Raw genomic sequence first — 11040 nt, forward strand, 5'->3', positions numbered from 1 at the left:
CACCAAACGATGGTAGTTCAAGACATCATGTTCACTGTCCATCAAGTAGTTCCGGCAATTTCTCACTAAGCAAAGGTTCAAGACCTCATGGACACCTCTTGCCTAAGTGGTATCTCTCGCTTTCCGTTTTCTGATTTTTTATCGGTATTTCATTCATGTGGGGGATTGTTAGAGAAAATGAATTTATACAATAGTTTGGTTTTTTGGTCTTGGTGGGATTGAAACTTAGGATCTATTGGTCACTAAGGACACTAGCTCATTTTCACTATTTGTGAATGAACCTTTAGTCCCACATAGGAAAAACTAAAGATGATACCTCTCCATAAGTATTGAATTTTTTGATATTAGAGTGGCCCTTGGGTCATTAGCACTTTTGTCCGAGGGAGAGGACTTAGGCAATGGACTAGTTGGTGCAATCGCACATTTTCACACACGCGCGGTGCTTCGCACCGAAGCACGCACGCCGCCGCCGTCCGTCCGTGCGGGCTGGGCCGGGCCCGGTTTCGGGTGTGGGTGTGGGTCAAGACTTATATTTTTTGGCAAAATTTCTTTTGAATTATCGAATTAATATTTGAAACAAAATAATTCTTTGGGAAACATTAATTTGCACGAACGTTTTATATCAAACTTAAATTTGCATGAACGTTTTTATATCAAACTTAAATTTGCATGAACGTTTTATATCAAACATAATGACGCATGAACGTTTCAAATCGATATTAAGTGATGCATGAACGTTTAAAACCGTTGGAAAAAAATCTGAATTAATTGAAATTATTTTAATGCGCGTTTATGAGACCTCTCTCTATTCTCCCCTATATAAAGCGATCACTTTCTCTCATTTCGTTTTGTGTCCAGAAGAGCTACTATCCTCTTCTTTTCGTCTTCTCCCCCTGTGTGGTCCTTTATTTTTCATTCCGTGCACAATCGCTGTTGAGGTCGTAAGAGTGGGCAAGTACTGTAGTGCTAACAGTGCTTGCAACGGGCAGTTTTATCCTGGATACGAACTTGACCACAGGGTATAGGCATCACTCATTCTTGAGGCGTACCGGTCAGATATCGTGTTAAGGACAACGTGTTGAACACGTGACTCTGTCCTCTGTTTACAGTACAATTGAGTGTTTATTTACCTTCCAGAAATTAATCTTTTTATTCTAACATCTTTCTTGAGTGTTTTATTGTTACAGACGCAACAGTTGGTACTTGATACAGCTAGTTAAGTTTTAGTTAGCCATGAATTCGTTCAATAAGAAAACTCAAATAATATCAATATTCCATCTTCTTATCATTTTCATTTTGTTTGTGTGCACCATCCTTGCTCAGTTTCCGCTGGCCTCTCATGGATGCCACCAAGAGGAAAGAAGGGCTCTCTTAGACATCAAATCTTCTTTAGAAGACCCTTCAAATCGCTTGTTTTCATGGCAAGAAGGCAGCAAGTATCAAAACTGTTGTGATTGGCATGGAATTCAGTGTTCCAGTGACTCTTCCCATGTCATCTCCATCGACCTACGGAACACAGGTTTGAAGCTTACTCCAATCACTCCTTCGATCTTTACCATTACTCATCTTCAGTATCTTGATCTTGCCTTCAACAATTTCCAGCAATATATATCTTCTCTTTCCAACCTTGAAGATCTTGATTTATCTCACTCTAGTATATCTGGCCAGGTTTTTCCTATTCAGAAGTTCAACAATCTTTCCCGTCTATCCTCTCTCAATATGAGTTATCATCGTGAGCTCAATTCCCCATTCCCAATACACCTGGCTAATTTAACATCACTTTCTAGTCTTTCCTTAATATCTTGTCATCTACATGGTTCAGTTCCATATATGCCTCAACTTAAAGAGCTCAATCTGCATTCGAATCCTGATCTTCATGTCAATCTTACAAGAATTTTCAATCGTCGATGGCCGACTTTGCAGTTTCTTAGGATATCGTCAACTAAAGTTACCGGATCATTTCTAAATTTAATTTCAAATGTGCCACTATTAGAGACTCTTTATGCCTCTAACAGTTCCATTCAAGGACCCATCCCAAAATCAATTTGCCAGATTTCTTTTCTTCGGGATCTTTATTTGGATGGTAATAATTTTACGGGAACTATACCAAGCTGTATTACCATGCTTAGATACCTGGATCGGTTAGATATCCGTAACAACTCTATCGAGGGAAATGTATCACTGCCCTTTTTGATCAACAAATTAAACCTAACCATCCTAGACATAAGCTCAAATAAGCTAACAGTAGCTGCAGATCAACACCTACATATATACCCTTTTCTTAAAATTAGGAGATTAATGTTAGTCTCATGCAATCTGACAGGAATGTTACCTACTTACATTTGTAATTTATCTCATTTAGAGATTTTGGATTTATCTCGAAACACCCTAACGGGAACTATCCATTCTTGCATCCACAAACTCAAAAATCTTCGCTCCTTAGATTTCTCGCACAATAATCTTCACGGTCTTCTGCCTCTTCCAGGTCAAAACACCAAGTTTTACAATTTAGCACATATTCCCTCCGTACCTATTATATAGGCGGAATATTCATTTTGTCTTATACCACTATATAGGCGGAGTCCAAATTTTAAAACGACCTTTTACTTATATTATCCTTAATTATTTGTTTGACAATCATCACAATTAAGTATATGTCTCTAATATTGGGAATATGATTAAGGGTAAAACAGGAAAAAACATAGAAATTTATGAAATCCAAAAATTTTCTTAATCTAAGAGAATTTATCGCTCTGCCTATATATGTGGTACGGAGGGAGTAATAATTTCAGCGGTGAAATTTCAAGGGAAATCGGAAACAGGCTAGTTAATGTTACCTCGGTCTTGCTATCTGGTAATCAACTTACTGGATTTGTTCCCTTTTCTACGTGCTCTAGAGGACCTGGATTAGACTCTAATACCCAATACATTGATCTCTCCAGTAACAAACTATCAGGGAGTATACCTACTACAATAAGGTACTGTACTTCTCTTGAATACTTAAATCTCGGCTACAACAACCTCGCTGGAAATGTTCCAAAAGAGCTTGTACAAGCGAAGCTACTGCAAATTCTTCAATTAAATGACAACAATCTTAATGGTACTGTTCTTGATTTCATCAGTGCACTCTATAAATTGCAAGTTCTTTACTTGGGGAATAACAACTTTGGAGGAAGTATATCCAATATGTTTGGTTCATCACTCAACAGCCTTAAGATTCTTTGTTTAAGGTCAAACAATTTCAGTGGGTCAATCCCCGAAGAGATTGCCTATTTTGCCGAACTCCAAATATTAGATTTATCGGGAAACATTCTCTCTGGGTTAATTCCTAATTAGGGGTATGTATCAAGCCGATGTGCAATTAAAGATGGTGAGTAAAGGGATCGTGATACAATATGAAAAATGACTTGAGTGGAAGGATACCAAGAGGACCTCATTTTGATACTTTAGGTGGAGATGGTTCAGCATACATCAACAACACCTTTTTGTGTTACAAAGAATGCTTGCGAGGAGGATCAGATCAGAAATGATGCCGACATCACTAACGTTCCGCATGGAGATGGCCAAGATGATACAAGAGATAAGTGGTACTTTTAGGATGTTGTTGCTTTGGGATTTATAATTGGATTTTGGGGCTTGTTCTTTGGTTTACTTTTGAAGAAAGAGAAATGGTGGTTCCCGTATTGGAAAGTTGTTGATATTGTTGCAGTCAAAACCGTTCGATTTATCCGGAATGATTGAAAAAATAAATAAATTTGTTTTTTTTATTTGCTTAGTTGTCATAAATGATAATCTTCTTTACTTTTTATTGTTGATTACCTAGTTCTTTATTAGTGGTCTCTCATCACTAGGGGTGAGCATAAAAATCGGAACCGCGGATTTAACCCGTATCCGTCCGTAAAATTGCGGATTTCACCCAAACCGCAAGACGTATAGGCCGGACACGGGTGGGATTCTCAAATCCGCATGCCGTGCGGATGCGGTTGCGGTTGTCATTTGAAAACCGCGGATTACCGCAACCATAGAAAGAAGCAAAGTTTTCTTACCTGAGTATGAATTTAGGCCCAAAGAGAAAGAAGTGAAGTTCTTTGATCACTTAGTTAACTAGGGCTGTTCATGGTCGGTTTTGGTTCGGTTTCTAGCCAAACCAAAACCGAAACCAATACTATTGGTTTCTAAAAATCTAAACCAAACCAATCCATTAACCATTGGTTTGGTTTCCAAATGGTTCCAGTTGGTTTCGGTGGTTTTTGGTTAACCAATAATTATGTCAAACCAAAAAAAAAAAGACACAAATCTACAGATAAAAAAATCGTAGTTGCCGATAGTATTGGTTTACACAAATTTACAGACAAAAAAAATACAAAAAATATCAAGAATAGTTAAAGCTTACTCTAATTCTAGAGATCAAAAGAAGATATATAATATATCTTTAGTTATTGACAAATAAAAAAGAAGGAAGACGGGAAGAAAAAAATCGAGTAGCAGCGGCTGTAGTTGGGGGTGGAGAAGGGAGGCGACTGAGAGAAGGAGAAAGAGAAAGAGGGAGAGTATCATAATGAAATATTAAATTTAGGGTTTCTATTTATCTTCTAAATAAATGGGTAGAATCTAATACTTGTAAAGTAAAGGTAGAAACTAAGTTTAAAAATTAATCGGTTTTCTAATGGTTTTTGGTTCGGTTTTAGAGGTCAAACCAAACCAAAACCAACACTATCGGTTTTCCACTTTCTACACCGTAACCAATCCATTAATAAATGGTTCGGTTTGGTTTCTTCCTAATTGGTCTGGTTTGGTCCGGTTCCAGCGAAAAACCGAAACCATGTTCAGCCCTATAGTTAACTAAATGAATTTAGGCCCAAAAAGAAAGAAGTAAAGTCCTTAAAACACTAACTGAATTTAGGACCAACAAATAGAATCAAAACTAAGTTAACTAACTCAATACAATCAAAACTAAGTTAAGACACTAACTGAATTTAGGCCCAACAAGTACAATCAAAACTAGGTCAAATCCGCGGTTAATCCGCAACCGGCCCGTACAATCCGCGGATCCGCAAAGGTTAAATCCGCGGGTGATTGGGCCGGTCACGGTTCAATTTTACAAATCCGCAACTTTGACGATTCGGTTACGGGTGACCCCTAATCCGCAACCGTCCGTCCGTTACACACCCCTACTCATCACCATCCCAAGATAATAATCAAGAATAGTTATCGACAAATTAAGAAAATGATTTATGGCACGCGATTTTAGTGCACCCAATGCACCCAACTTTAGATGGCACAGACACGTTGCATTGTCCTTTGATTTTTGTTTCGATTGTATTTTCGTTTGAGATTTACGCCTGGTTCTGATGAAGAACAACCAAGTATCAAAGGTTGCCATGTTAGCAACCAGAGATTGGCACAATATAGAAACCTCAATCCAAGCAAGGATAACACAACAAATAGAATAATCTGAAACATGAATACTTTAGCGCGCAGTAAATTGTGAGATTGATGTGAATCTAACTCCATTAATCGATGAGTTTGTGGCTTAACATCAAATACCATGTATTCCACAGTCCTAATAAATTAAAAAAAAAAAAACTAAACATGTTGATATATACACAAGATCAATAAATTTCTTGTTTGGTACTAAGCCCATAAGGTTATTTATAGTAGGGTCCAACCAGAATTTTCTTTTATCTGAAGGTCCACAATTAATTAAAACATGAAAATGACCACAATACCCTGACTACCAAACGTGTGTGTCTACATGCTCATTATATCGAGTACATATCTGCTACACAGTTTATGAAATTCGAGTACATATCCGCTACACTGCTTACATAATTTGAGTACATATCTGCTACACTGCTTACAGGTTAAAAAAAAAAACAGGATCTCTCTAGTGCTCCACTCCCATTGGACCACTTCCTCCAAAAAGCGCCAACACTCTTAACATCAGACATATTGAACCTGTAAATGTGACCAAAATGTAACAATTAAAACACAACAACAATCCATATATGAATAACAGAACAAAAATGAATAGTACAAGTAATATGACAACATCAAGATTAATACTACCTAACGATGGTTCAGTTTTATTTCGGTATTCCATATATGTGTTGACAAAATCATAAGAATTAACTGACTAAAATCTATGTATAAAACAGATTCAAAGAGCAACTTTTCAGTATTCAATATATGTATTGTTAATTCACTGTCTAAAACAACTCCATGAAGAAAAATAACTAAATCGAGAGTCTTATTTCAGTATCGCATATATGTACTTATGGATGAAACAACAACAAGTGATAAAACTAAGAATAAAACATAATCAAAAAGCAGTTTGTATCAGTATGCCACATATGTACTGCTGATTCATGAACTAAAAAACAACTGCATGGAATGAATCTATAAAAAAAACAGAATCGAAAGAGTATTATTTCAGTATGGAAGATATGTACTTATGGATCAAACAACAACAAGTGATAAAACTAAGAATAAAACAGAATCAAAAGTAGTTTGTATTAGTATGCGACATATGTACTGCTAAATAATACCCCTGAAATAATAAACAAGCATGATTTTCTTAGAAAATAAAGAACGAAAATAACAAGAAAATCAAATTGAGAGTTCAAATAAGCTAAAAACATCATAATCTAATCAAAAAATCGAATAATTACGATTAAGATTCATACAAATCATATACGTATTGATGGTTAATACACAAGCAAAACATATAGATGCATAGTAAACACAAAAAATCAGTACGTCATATACGTACTGATGGTTAATACACAAAACCAAACAAAACCAAAAGCCAACAAAATGAAACTAAAATATCGGATCTCCAAATGAAACGAACGTAAAACATGATTTTATAACTAGATCTGGACTATTTTCATCAAAAACCACCAGTACATCATATACGTACTGATGATTAATACACAAAAGCAAACTAAAAACAAACCAAAGACCAACAAAATGAAACTAAAAAATCAGATCTATTAATGAAATGAACCTAAAACATGATTATGTATCTAGATCTGAAGTATTTTTATAAAAATTGAAGTAAAAAATTAACGAATCAATAATAAAGATCGTAAACACACAAAAAAACGAGTTCAATTCCTATTTCCGTAACCCAAAAATCTTAAGTCTTAATTTCTCTCCAAGGAATCAAGAGATATATGTACTGCTGAATCATACAAATTAAGTGATGAATCCATGAGTAAAACAAAATCAAAGCCGATCTAAAACCTAATAAATTAATAAAAAATTGTAAATCATCAAAATCAGTTGGGAATACATCTATAACGATTACCAAAAAGTGATGAAAATATAACTAACAACAAAATTGATTCAGCAGTTTTCAGTACAACATATATGTACTGCTGAATCATACAAATTAAGTGATGAATCCATGAGTAAAACAAAACCAAAGCCGATCTAAAACACTAATAAATTAATAAAAAAACTGTAAATCATCAAAATCAGTTGGGAATACATCTATAACGATTACCAAAAAGGAAAAAAAATATAAAACATCATGAAAATCGATTTGATCCTCATGATTCGGTCGAAAAAACAAAAAAAAACTAACAAAGAATCAAATAAGATGATTAGAGTACATACCTGGAACATACAATCTTCAAAAATCATGTCGAGATTTCGAAGCTGCATCGAGCGGAAAGAGAAAAAAAAATGGATCTGAAAAAATGAGTTCGAGTAGAAATATGAAACTGATTATAAACCTCATAGAGAAGGGGTATTTCGGTGATTTTAAAAATGCACAGAAAAGGTCCCGCACGTGTATGGACCAGGGACTAAAATTTGGGTCCAATTTTATTGTTTTCTTTTTATTATGGACCTCAAGTTACTGGGCTTTAGTGGGTGGACCTTCCACTAACTAAGAACACCATAATAGTACCTATAGGTAATTCCTACATTTTGTTTTGATGTTATTTATACAGATTGTACAAGAAAAAAATAATTTTCAGTTCAAAACCCTACTAATTGCTTCATCTCTTTAACCTCTTCTTTAATGATAGACATTGATTCAAGAAAATTTCAGTTCAAATTTCATAGTGACTTAGCTACAACGATTGCAACAATGAGAAGAGATCATCAACATCAATAACAAGGAACCATCATCGCCATCATCAACAATTAGTCAAAAATTTAAATAAAAAATATACGGTTATTAAGTTTTTATTAAAGAAGAACGCCACGTGTGTTTGCCAACTAAGGTTGGGTGCATTGGGTGCACTAAAATTGGGTGCCATAAATCATTGTTGGACAAATTAACCATGTTGTTGCAGAAACAATGATTCAATCTCCTGAATAACAAAACCCCATCCAGAAATGTACGTAATAGCTGGAGAGAAAAATTTATCTGAAATGATTAACATCCCGCGGGCTTGATAGTGGGATTGTGAGAGAGAGAGAGGGGTAGGTCCCACCCCTGCAAATCTGTCGGGTCAGGGGGACTCCTGATTTTGTCTCTTGCTGGATGGACCGCGGGATTCAACCCACGGTCAGTGTATCATCCCGAAAAATTAAATCCTTTTCTGAGGTGATCTGATTAACCAAATCATCAAGTGGTCCAACGGTTGGCATGCTATTTGCAATTTTGTGTATAAACTGCAATAAAACAAACAGAGAAGAAGAGAAACGCAAACCCAATTAGACGAAATCAAAGTCGAGGCAAGGATTATATCCTCTAACTTTAAGACAGATTCACCCACCACTGGTGCTTACGGATTATCGATGTCTGTCTCCCAGGATACAACGACTATCTTCTCGACGTAGTAGCATTACAAACTTCGAGAAACGGCGAACCAAACTTAAAATGATGAACTCTCTCTTTAACACAGAACTTGAAAGATGATTTTTGAATGCAATGGAAATTAGGTTTCTAATTTCTTTTTAATCTAACTATGTGCAGGATATTTATACATGTTAGGTGCCTCTTCATTGAAACTATGTGATGTTTCATGGAGATTCTTCAAGGGATGCTAAACAGGAATCCCTATTTGGTTTCACGAAGGGTTGCATCCTTTCCCTGTGGAAGGTTCCCATGCCTGTTAGTTTTGAAGTAAAACTTCCGTGAAACTAACTTTCATAGCAATATCATATAAGGCCCAATCAATAACCCAACTCCCAAATCCATTAAGGCGCTTGTCCTAAAGAAAGTTCAAATGGAAATAAATTGCATGGGGATAGGTAGCTTTCGCCTTGAACCTTCCTCAGTGAATAGCTATCGGGCTTACTACTGGATCAGTGTGCCAGAGGCTTTGAAATGTTAGTTTTTAAGTGTAAACCAAGACAATAATCATCACACAATTTATTTTCTCACCAAGTTGGTTCTCATGGTTGTCCCACTGAAATGAAAATCTGCTACGCCTAAGTTTCTACTTACTTCGTAGAAATAACATAACATGTACATTACAGATTAGCTAGGAACCACAAAAGAAAGATATATAGTACATTTCCGGTTGAATGAAACGCATTCGATGCTTTCAATGACTAGAGTACATGAGAGGGATTGATCCAGATTGGTGGTGTGAATTTTACTAGCCACTAGTGGGATAACCAACTTTGCCTGGAACGACAGCAATTTACTTCAACATCAGTATTGCGGAATTAATAAAAAAAAGAAAAAAAACGGAAAATTTAGTTGATTTCCCTCCCTAGACGAAGCTTTTGGTGCAAATGGAAGGCGTATTGAAAACCCTAGAAATAATCCACAATTGGGTTTGGAAATTAATCAAAGCAACTTAGAGATTATTGTCCCCGGAGATGAAGAGGTCGTCATCGGTTTGGAGAAAAATTCTAATCCTTCTCAAACTGATGATAGGAGAGCTCCTTTTCCAACACCAAGAGTTATAGCTCCTAAATCGAATTTGAAATTCATCCCTCCTGCTGAAATCAAAGGGAAAAAAGTGGTAGCATTTCTTTCTGAAAATTTCAAAGCATGAATCAACGATTGTGAAAATCTGGTGGTGGATATTTTTGCAAGGAAAAAGGTTCTTTTGATGCTGTTAAACTTGTTGTGAGCAATTTATGGAAACTCAAGAAATATGTGAGCATTAAACTTCATGGAGATTCTGCTTTTATTTTTGAATTTATGGATGATGAGGATCGTAAAAAAACATTAGATATTGGTTCTTTATACATCGGAAAAAGTTTGTTTCCTTAAGACCATGGTCTAACCTAATTGAGAAATCAGTTTCTTGTATCAATAATGTGCTTATATGGGTCAAGAATTTTGGGGTTCCATTGCATATGTGGAATGATGATGGCTTAAGCTTGATAGCTAGTTATATTGGTATCCCTTTGATGGCAGATAAATGTACACTGAAGAAGGATAGATTGGCTTTTGCTAGGATTTGCGTAGAAATTGATGTAGAACGTACATATCCGGAGAATATCCCTTTGTTGATTGATGGAAAATTTTCCATGGATTTTCCAGTTGAATACCAATGGAAGCCTGCAAAATGCGAAACTTGTTTGGCTTTTGGTTATCTTTGTAACTGCATCTTTTCTGATGGCTACACCCAAGTTGATCTAATGGCTATAAAACTACTAACATCCAAGATTCAAAGATAAACAAGATGTAAAGAAAATGAAAGTAAAGATTGACACAAGCATATAACATGGTTCGGCCATGAAGACCTACATCCACGAGAAAGAAGTTATTTTCTTTATTGATTAAGGTCTTACCCTTGAAAGAGTTACAAATATCACTTAGACTTCTCACTCTTTCTTTCTCTAAGTCTCTCTCTAGAATTCTCTGTAGAAAGACCATCTAAGATTACATGCCCATTTCCTTCTACATGGACTGGTATTTATAGATAAGTTAGACTCGTAAAGGTGTGGCCTGATCTCTCCGAGCTGATGGAGCTATCGTACATCTTCTCATTACTTTGGACAAGCTCTATACTATCCCTCGTGATTCCCTGCTTGGTTCATCTTCCGAGTTATCTCACTTCATGTGTCATCGTGTTGCTCCTCTTTGGGGAACCTTGTGTTGCACCATCCTTGGGTTAT

The 11040-nt window shown here is 35.9% G+C and overlaps 2 protein-coding genes across 2 annotated transcripts; both read left to right on the plus strand.

The window, feature by feature from the left end:
* The first annotated feature begins 1334 nt into the window (after positions 1-1334).
* Positions 1335-2541, plus strand: LOC113359056 (receptor-like protein 9DC3). The gene is made up of 2 exons (XM_026602751.1): positions 1335-1519; positions 1669-2541. Exons 1-2 carry the CDS (start codon positions 1460-1462, stop codon positions 2539-2541), a joined length of 933 nt encoding a protein of 310 aa, XP_026458536.1. The 5' UTR covers positions 1335-1459.
* Positions 2542-2763: 222 nt separating this feature from the next.
* On the plus strand, positions 2764-3336 carry LOC113359057 (LRR receptor-like serine/threonine-protein kinase RCH1). Its single transcript, XM_026602752.1, has one exon. It carries the CDS (start codon positions 2764-2766, stop codon positions 3334-3336), a length of 573 nt encoding a protein of 190 aa, XP_026458537.1.
* Positions 3337-11040: the final 7704 nt, after the last annotated feature.

Source organism: Papaver somniferum, chromosome 3, assembly GCF_003573695.1.
Source record: "Papaver somniferum cultivar HN1 chromosome 3, ASM357369v1, whole genome shotgun sequence".
Classification (NCBI taxonomy): domain Eukaryota; kingdom Viridiplantae; phylum Streptophyta; class Magnoliopsida; order Ranunculales; family Papaveraceae; genus Papaver; species Papaver somniferum.

Bases quoted from the DNA above. Each gene is read 5' to 3' on its own strand.
- LOC113359056 (XM_026602751.1), top strand. From the start codon at position 1,460: ATGGAATTCAGTGTTCCAGTGACTCTTCCCATGTCATCTCCATCGACC. The intron at 1,520-1,668 runs GTTTGAAGCTTA...ATATCTGGCCAG, and splicing joins CATCGACCTACGGAACACAG to GTTTTTCCTATTCAGAAGTT.
- LOC113359057 (XM_026602752.1), top strand. From the start codon at position 2,764: ATGTGGTACGGAGGGAGTAATAATTTCAGCGGTGAAATTTCAAGGGAA.